Source organism: Sus scrofa, chromosome 12 (assembly GCF_000003025.6).
Source record: "Sus scrofa isolate TJ Tabasco breed Duroc chromosome 12, Sscrofa11.1, whole genome shotgun sequence".
NCBI lineage: Eukaryota > Metazoa > Chordata > Mammalia > Artiodactyla > Suidae > Sus > Sus scrofa.
Genome location: NC_010454.4, coordinates 40169048 through 40186685, shown reverse-complemented (window position 1 = coordinate 40186685; position 17638 = coordinate 40169048). Strand labels below are relative to the sequence as shown.

At 45.9% G+C, this 17638-nt stretch overlaps 1 protein-coding gene across 9 annotated transcripts in view; it reads left to right on the top strand.

The window, feature by feature from the left end:
- LIG3 (DNA ligase 3) overlaps nt 1–17638 on the top strand; it is a 51973-nt gene that overhangs the window by 18392 nt on the left and 15943 nt on the right. For 3 of the 9 annotated variants that reach the window (XR_002336812.1, XM_021066159.1, XM_021066160.1), the window contains exons 1-8: nt 3043–3173; nt 5046–5596; nt 7924–8067; nt 11028–11225; nt 12170–12321; nt 13000–13166; nt 13281–13358; nt 13838–14006. Coding sequence is in view for 8 of the 9 variants with exons in the window: in XM_021066159.1 (XP_020921818.1) it covers nt 5050–5596; nt 7924–8067; nt 11028–11225; nt 12170–12321; nt 13000–13166; nt 13281–13358; nt 13838–14006 (1455 nt within the window). In the remaining variant the exon portion in view is untranslated. 9 annotated transcript variants of the gene reach the window in all.

Sequence of the window (17638 nt, the reverse complement as noted above, 5' to 3'; positions counted from 1 at the left end):
GCCTGTTTGAACTCTCTGCACCTGGCTCTCTCCTTCTTTCCTTCAGGTCAACTCAATTGTCACTTTGTTGGTGAGGCTTTCCCCATCACTATATTTAAAATGCAGGAGGGAGTTTCTCTTGTGGCTCAGCAGATTATGAACCTGACTAGTATCCAAGAGGATTAAAGATTCAATCCCTGGCCTCACTCAGTGGGTTACAGATCAGGAGTTGCTGTGGTGTAGGCCAGCAGCTGCAGCTCTGATTTGACCCCTAGCCTGGGAACTTCCATATGCTGCAGGTGCAGCCCTAAAAAGCAAAAACAAACAAACAAAAAAAAAACCCAAAAAACCCAGCAGGAGTTCAATGGGTTAAGCATCTGGTGTTGTCACTGCAGTGGTCCAGGCCCCTGTCAGGGGACAGGTTTGATCCTTGGCCCAGGGATTTCGAAATGCTGTGGGCACAGCCAAATAAAATAAAACTGCAAACCCCATCCTGCCCTGCTTGGCACCTGTGCTCCTCTGCTTTCCTTTTCTCCATAGCACCCATCTTTTTTTTTTTTTTCTTTCTTTTTTTCTGCACTCTCGGCATATTTAAATTCACAGGCCAGGGAGAGAATCCGAGCTGCATCTGTGACTTACACAAGAGCTGTGGCAAAGCCAGATCCTTAACCCACTGTCCCACCACATAGACAACTCAGGATTCTTAACCCACTATGCCACAGCAGGAGCTTCAAGGGTAGGGATTTTTGTCTGTTTTGTTTCATCGCCATATTTCAATTCCTGACCCAGAGTAGGCACTGAATAAATACTTGACTGACTGATAACTAACTCAATGATTAACTCTGCAGCGCCATGAATGTATCTAGACTGAGGAAGGAGTGGGTAGGGAGGAATGTACATTTACTGAAACACATCTCAGTGCCAAGCAGTATGCAAATTAACACGTGTCATCTCAGAGTTCTCTTTTTGTTTTTGTTTTTATCTTTTTAGGGCCACACCCGAGGCATATGGAGGTTCCCAGGCTAGGGGTCGAATCAAAGCTATAGCTGCTGGCCTATGCCACAGCTAGAGCAAAGTGGGATCTGAGCTTTGTCTGCAACCTACACCACAGCTCACAGCAACACTGGATCCTTTAACCCACTGAGCGAGGCCAGGGATTAAGCCCACATCCTCATGGATACTAGTTGGGTTCGTTAACCACTGAGCCATGACGGGAACTCCTCGGAGTTCTCTTGTGGCATGGGGGTTAAGGATCCAGCATTGTTACTGCAGTGGCTTGGATTTGATCCCTGGCCCAGGAACTTCCACAAATTCAAACTAAGTCTCACTAACTAAGGATCCTAAGGGAGGAAATGCAGAAAACAGGGAAGAATAATCAAGAAACAATAGTGGAGGTTTGGGGCAGGGTCCTGTTCCTCAAGGGATATACCTAACATACCTTTGAGTTCTGCAGGAACTAAGCCTTCCCGCCCCAAGGTGGAGGGTGGAATGAAAAGGTGGCTTTCTATCTACACCCTTACCACCTAGAACTTACCCATCTGACTGCCTCCTGACAGCAATCAACTAAAGCTTGCTCTGTTGACCTTTGCTCCAATTCTATGCTGAATTCCACTTTCATATCTCAGATGGGTCAGTACAAAGAGCCCTTTTCCTCCCAGTTTTATGGAGATATAAATGTATACATAAGGCGTTCAGCATAATGGTTTGATAGAATAAAAAGCTAAAAAACTTTTCTCCTTAAAAGTATGAACCTCTTCACAAATGTACATGACATCTTTGTTCAGGGGCCAGGCTAAGCTCTGTATCATTTCATTTTCATTAATGTTCTGCCTAAGGCAGCACAAAAACCTTTTATTTGGTTCCCTTGCTTCAGTCTCTCCTATATCCTTCTTAAACACTTCATGAGGCCCTTCTTGGCTCTCCATCCCGTACATAACAAAGGTCTTAACTTACATGTGTAACAAAAGCCAAAATACAGAATTTCCTCCAGGTCTGACCTTTCCTTATCTAATGCTCAGTTGTTTACCTTTCCTAGACCCTGAGCAAGTTCATTCCTCTTTTCTGAGTCCACTTTTCTTTTGAAAAAATGGCCATCCAAATCTCTCCAAGTTGACCTGAGGTTTAAAAGAAATATACTTTATTTATTTTGTCTTTTTAGGGCCGCGCCTGTAGCATATGGAGGTTTCCCAGGCTAGGAGTCGAATAGAAGCTGTAGCCACCTGCCTATGCCACAGGCACAGCAACGCCACATCTGAGCCAACAACGCCAGATCCGAGAGGGGTCTATGACCTACACCACAGCTCACCGCAAGGGCAGGATCCTTAGCCCACTGAGCAAGGCCTGGGAGCCAACCTGTGTCCTCATGGTTAGGAGTCAGATTAGTTTCCGCTTAGCCACTACCGTAACTCCAAGAAATACACTTTAAACAATACACAATCAAGGGTTTACTGTACCCATCACTCCTTTACCTCCAAATCTATCTAGAGCAATTTTCAATTCAATGATATTTTTAAATACTTAGTATGTGCTAGGCATTTTGTGGGACACATGACACTAGGAATGCAGAGAGACTGAAAAACGCAATCTTTGCCTTCCCCAAGCTCATTGCAATATACTTTCTCAACTAGTACCTCCCCCCCCCCCCATTTTTGGCCTCCCTGTGGCATACGGAGCTCCGGACCAAGGTGCAGTAGCGACCTAAGCCGCAGCTGCCGCAACGCCGGATCCTTAACGCACCGATCGGGGGTCGAACCCGCGTCTCTAAGCTACCAAGAGACCGATTACCCTTGAGGCACAGCGAGAGATCCTCAACCAGTACTTTTAAAGACTAGATCTCTAATGTTAAGAGCTAAATCAGGGGTCCCCAAAAGTTCAGACTGAGGTGCACCTCCGGGCGCCGCCACATCGCAGCAACCTCATCTTTCCTCCGCTGTGATCACAGATCCGGAACCAGCTCCACTACCCAACACAGAGCCCTGGGCCTCACTCTGCGGACCTGGTTGCCCGCTCACGTGGCAGGCGAGGGGCGGGGACGCGTTGGCGCGGTGGGCGGGGTCCTGGGCCTCTGCGCCTGCGCACTGCGGCCAGCTCAAGGACCCGGATTTAAAGAGACAGGCCCTACAACCGTCGTAGCTGCGCGTGGCCTGTGGGCGCCTGGTCCGGGGCCTGAGGTGGTGCCGGAGCCGGGAAGGCAGGTGAGGGGCGGCGGGGTGGGGCAGCGGGGAGGGAGGTGGCAGGGGTTTCAGGGTTCTGCGAGGCCCGGGAGCCAGCTCCCTGGCCTCGTCCCCCTCCCGCCCGCCGGCGGAGCCCCGAGGCACACCCTCCGTGACGTGGCGGCCCCCCGGGAGCCCGCGGGGGTTGGCTCCCGACTCCCGGGACCCCTACGGGTCTGCGCTGGGGAGGCAGGGTGCCTCCGGCCGGGCCCCCGCGAGGGCTGCTCTGGCCGGGTTTGCTCAACCGCAGCGTCCCATTTCCCAGCCCCGGACTATATCTACGCGGCCCCTCCAGCCCCAACCGAGGGACTTGCTTCCCCGCCTACCCCCCGGTGTCCGCTCCCGGTTGGGAGCCCGTGCCCTCCCAAAAACGTCGCAGAAAGGCCCTCTAGGAAAAGCGGCCCTGGGCTTTCATTTCCCGGACCGGCTGCCCGCAGCCCTCAACGGTTTGCTTCTCGGCTCCCTTTGATGATATGCTAAGCTGCGGCCGGTGTGTGTGCGCGGAGGCGGGGGTGCTGTGAGCCAGACGGGTATCCCCCACGCGGCTTTGTGCCTCCTCTGCACTGCGAGGTGCTCTCCCTTCGGCTCCTTTGATCACCGGGCGTGTGTTGGGGGTGGGGATGCTTCCTAAATCGCTCTTCCAAAAGGTGGTGAACTCTCATTTGTTCTGAGCGCTTCTTGGTCCTGCCTTAATTTCACATTCCTCGCCTTTGTGGTTCTTCCAGCTTCTGAGGGTTTAGAACCCTTTGTGAGCTTCACGAAAATCATGACCTCATCCCCCGAAATGTACATGGCTGAAGGTGCACCTTTTGTCTACCTTTTCAGGGAGTTCAAAGCCCCCCCACTCCCCACCGCCCCGTTCCCCATCAGCCCATCCATGGACTCATTTTTCATTTTCCCAACCATCTTGCAGGTAGGTATTACTTTCCCTGTTTTAGAACTAAGGAAACAGACTCATGGAGTTAAGGGAATTCTCAAGGATAACTTAGTGCGTGAACTATGAGTCACACCTGGGCTCCCATCTCTTGATTCCCACTTACCTTCTGTCTGCTGCTTTATGTTGCACTACACTAAGTAAAGCCTGCTTTTCACCATCACCCAATAGCAATTTCACTACAAAGTCCTTTACAGGCTGAAAATAATTCCGGGTCTGTTTAAAGTTAGAACTAAGAAGATACTTTAGAAAATATAAATATAAGAAGGTGAGGGATACCACGTGGTATTCACTGATCACAAGGGCTTTTTCTTAGAATAATAGCCCTTTGAGTTAGGTACTGTTATTATCCACATTTACAGTTGAGGAAATTGAGGAACCTAGAGCTTCAGTAACCTACCAAGGTCACACAGCTAATGAGCTAGGATTTGAAGCCTAGCAGTCTGGTTTCAGGCTTCATTTAATTGCCTCTCAAAATAGAGCTTCTGATTAAATCTCAAATCTGTGTCGTGGCTTAATTATATTCTGAGAATGGCATATATTTTATACTTCACATTAAAAACTTCACGAGCATAATGCAGCTTTTCTTGATGATTAAAAGGCTTTAGGACCTTATAATACTTAAGGGTCATCATCCATTTTAAGGATTAGGTGTTGCTGATGGCCTGAGAAAAGGTTTTACATTATTTGGATTCTCTTGATTGAGATTTATCAGGTACACGTGTATGTTAGATAATTGAACATCCTTTCACAAGCTGAATTTCCCGTATTGGAGCTCTTTGTCCTATAGGCAACAAATCTTTCATACTTCGAGTTGATTGCTCAGCATGGATTGTTTTAGGACTTCAATCTTTGAAGCAATTAGAAGCCTAGCTCTTCCTTTATAACTCACCTTTCCTGCCTCTCGCCCTTTTATACAGCTGTATGAATTTGGCTTTTAAGATCATCTTCCCACCAACTCTCCGTCTGCTCAGCCGGAAAAAACTGTGCCTGTTCCAAGAACAACATCACTGGCCTGACAAAAGACAGTTCAGCCAGTGGTCAGAAACAGGTCTGCGCAGACACCACCTCCTCCAGAGAAGAAAGCCTGTTCTGTCATTCCAGGAAAGCAGTCTCAGACCACGTGCTACCTGCCTTGTTTTCTTGCCAGGGTCGCATGTGGGACTCTGTGGTGGCCCCTGTGAGATGGCAGAGCAACGGTTCTGTGTGGACTATGCCAAGCGTGGCACAGCCGGCTGCAAAAAATGCAAGGAAAAGATTGTAAAGGGTGTATGTCGCATTGGCAAAGTGGTGCCCAATCCCTTCTCAGAGTCGGGGGGTGATATGAAAGAGTGGTACCACATCAAATGCATGTTTGAGAAACTGGAGCGGGCCCGAGCCACCACGAAAAAAATCGAGGACCTCACAGAGCTGGAAGGTTGGGAAGAGCTGGAAGATCCTGAGAAAGAACAGATAAGCCAGCACATTGCAGGTGGGGTGGAGAATACTGCTTTCTCATCTTAGGGGTGCTGAGAGAAAAAGGGATGAGAGTAGAGGCCAGTGTCTTCCTGTCTGTCTTTTTTGGGGTTTGTTTTAATAACTTCAAACTCACAGAAAAGTTGCAAGAATAAAAACAGTATAAAGAATGCTCATATTCCCTTTACCCAGATTTACCTGTTAACGTTTTGCTCTCTGCTTTATCATTTGCGTCCCAGTGTTCCTTCTCCCCACTGCTTCCCTCCTCCTCTATCCTAGTCCCCCTCCCCACACACACAGTTTTTCCCCCTGAACCATTTGAGCATAAGTTGCGTAATCATGGCCCTTTGCCTTTAAACACTTAAGTGTGTATATACTGAGAATAGAAATACTCTCTTACTTGACCGTCATACAACTATCAACCAGTAAATTTATCTTTGAAATAACGCTTGAATCTACCATCTGTATTCCAGTTTTATTAGTTGATCAGATAATATCTTTTATAGCTTTTCTCTCCCTCCAGTGTAGAATTCAAAGATCAGGCATTGCATGTAGTTAACATGTCTGGTCTCCTTTAATCTGGAACATTTCCACCATCTTTCTTCTTTTTTGACAGTGACTGTTTTTTTTTTTTTTTTTTTGGTCTTTTTGCTATTTCTTGTGCCGCTTCCGCAGCATATGGAGGTTCCCAGGCTAGGGGTCCAATCGGAGCTGTAGCCACCGGTCTACACCAGAGCCACAGCAACGCGGGATCCGAGCCGCGTCTGCAACCTACACCACAGCCCACGGCAACGCCGGATCATTAACCCACTGAGCAAGGGCAGGGACCGAACCCGCAACCTCATGGTTCCTAGTCGGATTCGTTAACCACTGCACCACAATGGGAACTCCACAGTGACATTTTTTAAGATTAGAGTACCTACCACTACCCCCTTTATCTATTAATTTTTTATCTATATGGACTCATAGATGACTAGTTTGTTCCTGGTGGCTTGTAATTGTACTGTGCTTTACTAAATTGGCAGTTAATTGTGCCATATTTGGCCATTTGGGAGCCCCTTTGAGCTAGTTTTGTCTTGTATAGCCCTGTAATCAGCCATTTCTTTGAAGAGTCCTGTTGCTGTTTGGGCATTAGAGACCCAAATCTGGATGCTGCATATCTGTATCCTGGGTGCCATGAGGTATCCTTGCTTTTTTTTTTTTTTTTTTTTTTTTTTTTGTCTGTTTAGGGCCGCACCTGCCACATATGGACGTTGCCAGGCTAGGGGTTGAGTTGGAGCTGTAGCCGCCAGCCTATACCACCACCACAGCCACGTGGGACCCGAGCCATATCTGCGACCAGCACCGCAACTCACAGCAATACTGGATCCTCAACCCACTGAGTGAGGCCAGCGATTGAACCTGTGTCCTCATGGATGCTGGTCGGGTTTGTTGACCACTGAGCCGTGACGGGAATTCCGAGGTATCCTTGCTTTTAATCCCTTTCAGCAGAGCTAGAAAATGTATCTTTGTGTATATACAAAAACTCACACATATACATATGCATACATACAGATGCATATATATGTGCACATACACGCATGCTCACATGTGTGCATATTTTAAAAATCTTATACTGATATTTATGAATCCAGTTAGTCCTTCCTGACCCTCAGGGTCTTTATCTTTAAAATAATATGCCTATCTTTAATTAAGTTTAGTTCTGGTCAGTGTAAGAGGGCTCTAAAATGGGCATCTGTCTTTGTTCTTTGAGAGGAAACAGATGTCCAGGAGAGAAAACTACTCCGTCTCTTAGGTTCCCCTCCTGCCCCCCAGCCTTAGCCACTGTCCTTAGCTTTTGTTAATTCCTGACACCTCTCATTCAGAGGAAGAGAACTATGGGGTAGAGTTAAACTGTTGCATAGCTCAAAGAAATCCGCAGCTGGAAGTTTTCCTGCCCATACCAAATCGACACGCTCTGTTTATCCATTTTCATTTTACCTCCTTGCTTATCTGTAAATTGGGGCTAATTCTCTAAGCTGAGGTCTCCACGTTTTATCGATTGAGATGTGATATCTGATTTCCTCCATATCTAGAGATTATTATATATGGGATTGGGGGTGGGGAATGTTGATGAAAACTTGTTACTGACAGAAGTAAAGAGTAACTGGATCTTTTTTCCCCAGTATCCTGTTAGGCACTGTCTCCACTCAAAAAGACTGGTCAGCCAGCCATCAACATTGGGATAATTCAGTGGTAGTAACTCACCGAACCAGGCTGTAAGAGCAGTTGATAGACTCTTTTGGAAGCTTTTTCCAGGATCTTTCACTGAGGGATGTTTTCCTTTCTTTTGGGGTCCTACAGATCTGTCTTCCAAGGCAGCAAGCACACCAAAGAAGAAAGCTGTTGTCCAGGCTAAGTTGACAGCCACTGGCCAGGTGACATCTCCAGTGAAAGGTGCTTCATTTGTCACCAATACCAATCCCCGGAAATTTTCTGGCTTTTCAGGTAAGATAGGTTAGGGCTTGAACTGTTACAGTCCTTCTCTTAATTTGATATCCTATTGGGGCTCTGGTGAAGAGAGAATTCTGTGCTACATAGCCTCCTTAATACAGGTGACCCTTGGACAACATAGGAGTTAGGGCCTCTGAACCTTCTGCAGATCTAACCCTTTGAAAAATGCAAATATGATTTACGGTCTGCCCTCCTCCGTATCCGGAATTCCTATTCACAGTTCCACCAGGCCCTTAGTTCTGCATCCATGGATTCAGTCAACCACATGTTATATGGTACTTACTTGCTATTGAGAAAAATCTGTGTGTTAAGTGGACCCATGTAGCTCAAACCCATGTTGTTCATGTTATTTGCTTCCATCTGAGCAGAAAGGTAATGGCCAGTTCTAGTGCTCCACTTGTGTAGCATTTCTGTGTATACTTTAATCTCTATTGCTGCAAGAAGATGTTTGTTTTGTTGATTTTTTTCCCCATGAAGTAGTTTAATTGGGTCAGACGGATTATTATAACCTGCCCTTTACTTCTTTTTTTTAGGGCTGCACTCGCGGCATATGGAGGTTCCCAGGCTAGGGGTCCAATTGTAACTGTAGCTGCCAGCCTGTGCCAGAGCCACAGCAACGCGGAATCTGAGCTGCGTCTGCGACCTACACCACAGCTCACGGCAACACCGGATCCTTAACCCACTGAGCGAGGCCAGGGATCAAACCTGCAACCTCCTGGTTCCTAGTCAGATTCATTTCCTCTGCGCCACGTCAGGAACTCCCACTTCCTTCTTTTTGGTAATGAAAGAATCTTGAGGGAGTTCCCGTCGTGGCTCAGTGGTTAACAAATCCAACTAGGAACCGTGAGGTTGCGGGTTCGATCCCTGGCCTCACTCAGTGGGTTAAGGATCTGGCATTGCCAGAGCTGTGGTGTAGGTCTAAGACACAGCTCAGATCCCGCCTTGCTGTGGCTGTGGCGTAGGCCGACAGCTACAGCTCCGATTAGACCCCTAGCCTGGGAACCTCCATATGCCACAGGAGCGGCCCAAGAAATGGCAAAAAAGAATCTGGAGAAATTGCATCCCAAACTGGAGATGAAAGTAGAGAAGAAGGGAGATGTCCTGCATGGCCTTGAGTGACAGATGGCATTGGACTGGGGCCTTTACATACGTGGTTTTTCATTTGTTCTTAGTTAACCTTGGGAGGGAGGTTCTTTTTTATAAGACCCATGTTATGAATGAGAAAGCTGGTGTTCAGCATCATTATGAAGTTACTGTTGACACTGAAGTCTGTTTAACTCCAATATCTGTGTTTTCACCCTAACCTGTTACCGCCTTTATTTGGAGACGTTTCTTATGACTGACTCAGCTAGAGAAAATAAAGTCAGAGTTCCCTTGTGGCACAGTGGGTTAAAGGATCAGGAATTGTCACTGGAGCAACCCGGTCTCTGCTGTGGCGCAGGTTGGATCCCTAGCCTGGGAACTTCTGCATGCTGTGGGCATGGCCAGAAAAGAAAAGAAAGTCAAAACACATGGACTCAGAAGTTGTTTGGGAGGGCTGCTTTGAGTGAGTGAAAGACGTGCAGACTTGGGATCAGAAGACCTGAGTCCTGGTCTTGAGCCTCAGTGGCCTCATCTGTGAAGTGGGAATAGCAACACCTGTCTCATTGACCCCACAGTGTCTCACAAGGGATAAAGGAGATAAAGTTGTAAAACCAAAGCGTGACTCTGCAAATTTTTTATTATTTTAAAACTCTGAGGTTTGCTTGGGTTTTGTCTAATGGTAAGCCAGAAATGATAGTGAGGGCAGCTTGTTTCTGAAAGGGCCTTGGTTCTAAGGAGGGAATTGAGGAGAAACACGGTGTTCTAGTTCTTACAACCTGCTGAACTGTGATACTTTGGAGATTTTTGTCCCCTAAAATCCTCTTTAGACCCCGGGTCAGAGATGGATTTGTAATTTACGGAGTCCGTACCAGAAGATGCTTACATCAGCAGCCAGCTGGCTAATGGCTCTGCTGCAAGCTTGCCGAATGATTTACTTTGTAAATGGTCACAAGAAGGTAGGAGAGGATCACTCTAGAATTGTACAGTTGCTGGGCGTGTCTGGCAGAAAGCCCTGCCTGTTCGCTACCTCTTGTTTTTACAATAAGAGAGAAAACGGCCATGGGGGATAGTGGTGAGGAGCTGGGGGTGTCTCCCCTCCACTGGCCTCGGTCTCCTCATCAGTAAGAAGAGATTGAGCTAGGTAATCTTTAAGGTTTCTTCCAGCTCTGACAATCTGCAGAAGCAGTGGTTTCACACTGACTAACATGTCCCTTGATTTCTTCCCCCTTCCTGATCCCCCCTTTCTCAAGTTCCACTTTTTTTTTTTTTTTTTTTTTTTTTGGTCTTTTTGTCCTTTTAGGGCCACACCCGCAGCACATGGAGGTTCCCAGGCTAGGGGTCTAATCAGAGCTGTAGCTGCCGGGCTACCCCAGAGCCACAGCAATGGGGATCTGAGCTGCGTCTGCAACCTATACCACAGCTCCTGGCAACGCCCCATCCTTAACCCACTGAGCGAGGCCAGGGATCGAACCCCCAACCTCATGGTTCTTAGTCGGATTCGTTAACCACTGGCCATGACGGGAACGCCTCAAGTTCCAGTTTGCAGTCAATCTGAGAGGTCTGGTCTGCTCTGGGCGTGAAAGAGACCCTGATTCCTCGGTGAGGTGCTCATAGAGAGAGATGCACATCAGCTGGTCCTCTGCTTTGATGTGAGGCCACTGTTTCTTTACTAAGCAATAGTTTTTCGAGATTTGGGGAAATTACTTGAACATCCATTTTTTAGCCCATAAAATGGGTATAATATTTACCCCCAAAGGACTGTTTGGGGGGATTAAGTGAAACTACCTGAGGAGCACCGGCAGAGTACCTGTTTCCCTTTCTTTCTTCCCAGCAAGGCAAAATGAATCTTCTCCCCTTTTCTCTCTTGACAGCCAAGCCCAACAACTCTGGGGAAGCCCGCTCAAGCCCTACCCCTAAGGCAAGTCTGTCCTCAAGCAAATGTGACCCCAAGCACAAGGATTGTCTGCTACGCGAGTTTCGGAAGTTATGTGCCATGGTGGCTGAAAATCCTAGCTACAACACGAAGACCCAGATCATCCAGGACTTCCTTCAGAAAGGCTCAGGAGGAGGTGGGCGCCTCGAGCATCCTGGATGGGCTTTTCCTCTAAAGAGCTCAGAGTCATGGTCCACTTTGTGGGCACGCAAACTGTATGGTTGCTCAGGGCCCCATGCTTGGTCTAATGCTCTGCTGTTGCTGTCTTGAAATTCTTATTACTTTTCTTTTTTTTTTTTTTTTTTTTTTTTGGTCTTTTTGCCATTTCTTGGGCCTCTCCCACGGCACATGGAGGTTCCCAGGCTAGGGGTCGAATCGGAGCTGTAGCCTCCGGCCGATGCCAGAGCCACAGCAACGCCAGATCCAAGCCATGTCTATGACCTACACCACAGCTCACAGCAACGCCAGATCGTTAACCCACTGAGTAAGGCCAGGGATGAACCCGCAACCTCATGGTTCCTAGTCGGATTCGTTAACCACTGAGCCAGGATAGGAACTCCCTTGAAATTCTTAGTACTTTTCAACAAAGAGCCCATGTTCTCATTTTGTCCTGGGCCCTGCAAAGTGTGTAGCCACTTTTCAAAGCACGATGACATCTTTCTTCCTTTCTGCCCCCCAGGAGGCCAGATGAACCTATCTCCTTTGACCAAGAAGAAAATTTGCTATGCTGCATGTTTGATTAGGTTTTTGTGAACCACTTGCGCAGCTTGGAATAGAATCTTCCAACTGTGTTTCTTTCATTCATCTAACAAATGATCACTGAGCATCTGTAATGTGCTCACCACTGGGGACACTGAAGTGAAAGTCATGGCTTTGCCCTGCAGGAGCTCATCCAAGACTAAAAGAAGCAGACACATAAACCCAGCGCTGTGGCCTCTGCGGCGTACTGAACGCTCAGTACCCTGTGGTCCAGTGATGGCAAGGGCGGCAATGTAGACATCTCTTGGTTCCTTGAGCTTGTGTATTTATTTGTTTAGGCCCCGTTTCTCAGGAAGGATTTCTTTCTTCTGTCTCCTCCAGATGGTTTCCACGGTGATGTGTACCTAACAGTGAAGCTGCTGCTGCCGGGTGTTATTAAGAGTGTTTACAACTTGAATGATAAGCAGATTGTGAAGCTTTTCAGCCGCATTTTTAACTGCAACTCAGATGATATGGCGAGAGATCTAGAGCAGGTCAGAGGAAGGGGAGGGTCGGTGGATTCCGATGGGCCTCTGCTGAGCCAATCACCTGTACCACCTTTTTTTCTGGTTGGGGCATGTACTGTTTTAGGAGACTGCAGCCCACTTGAGCAAGATTTCGTTATGAGAAGAGCTGAATGGGAAGCTACAGCTGTTGGTTTCAGAGGGTCTCAGGACTGAACTTAAACCTGAGCCTAGAGGCCATACCTCAAGAGGCAGGATCTGAGACGTCTCACCATCTCTCCCAAGGCTCTTGTTCTAGACCCTATTTTTTCTGACTTTTCTTCCCCCTGTAACTTGGCTTGCCATTCAGTTTTGGTTTGTTCATGACTCCAGCCTTGGCACCATGGAAAGTTTCTAACAAAGCACCCCTTTTATCTGATGACTGTCTCTCTCTTAGTTCAAATTCTAACCACTCAAATTGGCTTGGCTCTGGGTTATTCTTGTGTCACTTCTCAGCTAAGGCAGGCGGCCAGATTCTGCAGTGGATGGAGGTGCCCTTTGCAGGAACTGTGGGTGGGATGGATTCTCTTAAGAAGTGAGGTCCATATGTGTGGGTTGGGGACAGGAGCTCTGGTTGAAATCTCTGATTCAGCTTTAGTCCTGGGGGCTTGGGGGTTACACTTGGTCTCTTTGGGGTTGCTGCAGTGGCATTTTGATTTTTGGAGACAGGGTGACGTGTCAGAGACAGTCAGAGTCTTCTTTGAGCAGAGCAAGTCTTTTCCCCCAGCCGCCAAGAGCCTCCTTACCATCCAGGAGGTGGACGAGTTCCTCCTGCGGCTCTCCAAGCTCACCAAGGAGGACGAGCAGCAACAGGCCCTGCAGGACATCGCCTCCAGGTGGGCATGCTGCCCGGGGAGGGCTGGGCCTGGGGAGGTGGACTCACTTGGGAAGGAAGGTTTGGGAGTCCAGAGCTCTTCAAAGGCCCAGTGGAATGTGCCTCATCCCTCTAGGTGTACAGCCAATGACCTTAAGTGCATCATCAGGCTGATCAAACATGATCTGAAGATGAACTCAGGTGCAAAACACGTGTAAGTACCAGCTCCTCTGACAGCTGAAGCTACCCACTTCCTTTGTTGTCAGCTGGTGTCAGGACTTTGAAGTCCTGATTTGGATTTAAATCCTGATTGTACCTTCTTCCTTCCTGTGGGACCCGTCACTTGACCTAGCTCAGCCTCCATGGTCTCATATGTAGCATGGAGGTAACAGTACCCTTCTCAGGGTTGTTGAAGTCCACCACATGGAGCATGTTCAATAGGTACAGTACAAGTCGCTTGCCCACTCCAAACGCCTCTTTGCTAGGGCAGCATCCATGCAGCACAGTATCTCAAGAGCTGAGTTTTCCAAGAGCTTTCTCTACTATGAAAGTCCTTAAACAGTAGACCATAACCCCTTCCCCGTAGACTAGTATCCTGCCTCTCCCATCTCTAGGGACAGTCTGCCATGCCATCCAAAGCAATAAGGTCAAAGGCAGTGGTTTTTGTCTCCTTGCTCCTGTCCACCTCGGCAGGTTAGATGCCCTAGACCCCAATGCCTATGAAGCCTTCAAAGCCTCGCGCAACCTGCAGGATGTGGTGGAGCGGGTCCTCCGCAACGAGCAGGAGGTGGAGAAGGAGCCAGGCCAGAGACGAGCCCTGAGTGTCCAGGCCTCACTGATGACCCCGGTGCAGCCCATGCTGGTAAGGACGCTGCTCTGGCCTGTTCGCTACTCCTCTGCCAGGCCACTCTCCTTCCCTGTGAGATCTGACGGGGTATGATGTTCTTTTTGTTTGAATTGAAGCGTAGTCAATTTACAATGTAGTGTTAATTTCTGCTGTACCGCAGAGTGACTCAGCGATACATGTGTATATTCTTTTTCCTATTCTTTTCCATTATGGTTTATCACAGGATGCTGAATATAGTTCTTTTTTTTTTTTTTTTTTCATTTACTCAATGAATTTATTACATCTGTAGTTGTACAATGATCATTACAATCCACTTTTATAGGATTTCCATCCCACAACCCCAGCGCATCCCTCCACCCCCCAAACTGTATGGAAACCATAAGTTTTTCAAAGTATGTGAGTCAGTATCTGTTCTGCAAAGAAATTCATTCTGTCCTCGTTTCAGATTCCACATGTCAGTGAAAGCATTTGATGTTGGTGTGTCTCATTGTATGGCTGACTTCACTTAGCATGATAATTTCTCGGTCCATCCATGTTGCTAAAAATGCCGCTGTTTTGTTCCTTTTGATGGCTGAGTAATATTCCATTGTGTATATGTACATTTTCTTGATCCACTCCTCTGTCGATGGACATTTAGGTTGTTTCCACATCTTGCTATTGAAAATAGTGCTGCAGTGAACATCAGAGTTATTGTGTCTTTGCAAGTCATGATTTTCTCTGGATAGATGCCCAGGCATGGGATTGCTGGATCAAATGGTAGTTCTATTTTTAGTTTTCTGAGGAATCTCCATACTGTTTTCCACAGTGGTTGCACCAATTTACAATCCCACCGACAGTGTAATAGGGTTCCTTTTTCTCCACCCCCTCTCTAGCACTTACTGTTTGTAGACATTTTGATGATGGCCATTCTGGCTGGTGTAAGGTGGTACTTCATAGTGGTTTTGATTTGCATTTCTCTAATAATGAGTGATGTTGACCATCTTTTCATGTGTTTTTTGGCCATCCGTATGTCTTCTTTGGAGAATTGTCAGTTTAGATCTTCTGCCCATTTTTTGATGGGTTTTTTTTGATATTGAGCAGTAGGAGGTGTTTATAAATTTTGGAGATTAATCCCTTGTCAGTGGATTCATTTGCAAAGATTTTCTCCCATTCTGTGGGTTTTCTTTTCGTTTTGTTTAGGGTTTCCTTTACTGTGCAGAAACTTTTAAGTTTAATTAGGTCCCATTTGTTTATTTTTGTTTTTACTGTCATTGCTCTTAAGAGGTGGATCTGAGAAGATGTTGCTGTCTTATGTCAGAGAGTGTTTGGCCTATGTTTTCCTCTTAAGAGTTTTATAGTAGCTGGTCTTATATCTAGCTCTTTAATCCATTCTGAGTTTATTTTTGTGTATGGTGTTAGGGAGTGTTCTAATTTCATTCTTTTACATGTGGCTGTCCAGTTTTCCCAGCACCACTTCTTGAACAAGCTGTCTGTTCTCCATTGTGTATTCTTGCCTCCTTTGTCTTAGATTAGTTGACTGTAGGTACATGGGTTTAATTCTGGGCTTTCTATCCTGTTCCACTGATCTGTATTTCTGTCTTTGTGCCAGTACCATACAGTTTTGATGACTGTTGCTTTGTAGTATAGTCTGAAGTCTGGGGGCCTGATGCCTCCAGCTCCATTTTTCTTTTTCAGGATGTCTTTGCCTATTCTGGGTATTTTGTGCTTCCAAACAAACTTTAAAATATTTTGTTCAAGTTCTGTGAAAAATGTCCTTGGTAATCTGATAGGGATTGCATTGAATCTGTAGATTGCCTTAGGTAGTATAGTCATTTTGATAATATTGACTCTTCCAATCCAAGAGCATGGTGTGTCTTTCCATTTGTTTGTGTCATCTTTGATTTCTTTCATCAGTGTCTTAGAGTTTTCAGAGTATAGGCCTTTTGACTCTTGAGGTAAGTTTACTCCCAGGTATTTTATTCTTTTGAATGTGATGGTAAAGGGATTGCTTCTCTAACTTCTCTTTCTGATCTTTCATTGTTAGTGTGTAGAAATGCTGTCAATTTCTGTGTATTAATTTTTGTATCCTGCGACTTTGCCAAATTTGTGGATGAGCTCTAACAGTTTTCTGGTAGAGTCTTTAGGATTCTCTAGGTATAGTATCATGTCATCTGCAAATAGTGATAGTTTTACTTCTTCCTTTCCAATTTGGATTCCTTTTATCTCTTTTACTTCTCTGATTGCTGTGGCTAGGACATATCCAAAACTATGTTGAAGAGTAGTGGTGAGAGCAGACATCCTTGTCTTGTTCCTGATCTCAGCGGAAATTCTTTCAGCTTTTCACCATTGAGAATGATGTTAGCTGTGGGTTTGTCCTATATGGCCTTTATTATGTTGAGGTAGGTTCCCTCTATGCCCACTTTCTGAAGGGTTTTTATCAGAAATGGGTGTTGGATTTTGTCAAAGGCTTTTTCTGCATCTATTGAGAGGATCATATGGTTTTTATTTTTCAGTTTGTTAATGTGTATCACACTGATTGATTTGTGGATATTGAAGAACCCTTGCATCACTGGGATAAATCCCACTTGATCATGATGTACAATCCTTTGAATGTATTGTTGGATGTGGTTTGCTAGTATTTTGTTGATTTTTGCATCAATGTTCATCAGTGAAATTGGCCTCTAGTTTTCTTTTTTTGTGATATCCTTGTCTGGTTTTGGTATCGGGATGATGGTGGCCTCATAGAATGAGTTTGGGAGTATCCCTTCCTATGCAATTTTTTGAAATAGTTTCAGAAGGAGAGGTGTTAGCTCTTCTCTAAATGTTTGATAGAATTCACCTGTGAAGCCATCTGGTCCTGGACTTTTGTTTGTTGGAAGTTTTTAAATTAGTTTTAATTTCAGTTCTTGTGATTGGTCTGTTCATCTTTTCTATTTCGTCTTGGTTTAGTCTTGGAAGATTGTACTTTTCCAGGAATTTGTCCATTTCTTCTAGGTTTTCCGTTTTATTGGTGTATAGTTGCATATAGTAGTCTCTTATCCTTTGTATTTCTGTGATGTCTATTGTTACTTCTCCTTTTTCATTTCTAATTTTATTGATTTGAGTCCTCTCTCTTTTTTTCTTGTTAAGTCTGGCTAAGGGTTTATCGATTTTGTTGATCTTTTCAAAGAACCAGCTTTTCATTTCATTGATTCTTCTCTGTGGTTTTCTTCATTTCTATTTCATTGATTCCTGCTCTGATCTTTATGATTTCTTTCCTTCTACTAACTTTAGGTCTTGTCTGTTCTCTCTCTAGCTGCTTTAGAGGTAAAGTTAGCTTGTTTATTTGAGCTTTTTCTTGTTTCCTGATGTGGGCTTGTATTGCTATAAACTTTCCTCTTAGAACAGCTTTTGCTGCATCCCATAGGTTTTGGAGAGTCATATCTTTGTTGTCATTTGCTTCTAGGTTTTTTGGGTTTTTTTTCTTTTTTTTTTTTTTTTCTAGGGCCATACCCGTGGCATATGGAGGTTCCCAGGCTAGGGGTCTAATCGGAGCTATAGCTGCCAGCCTACGCCAGAGCCACAGCAACGCCAGATCTGAGCCATGTCTGTGACTTACAACACAGCTCTAGGCAATGCAGGATCCTTAACCCACTGAGCAAGGCCAGGGATCGAACCCGCAACCTCAT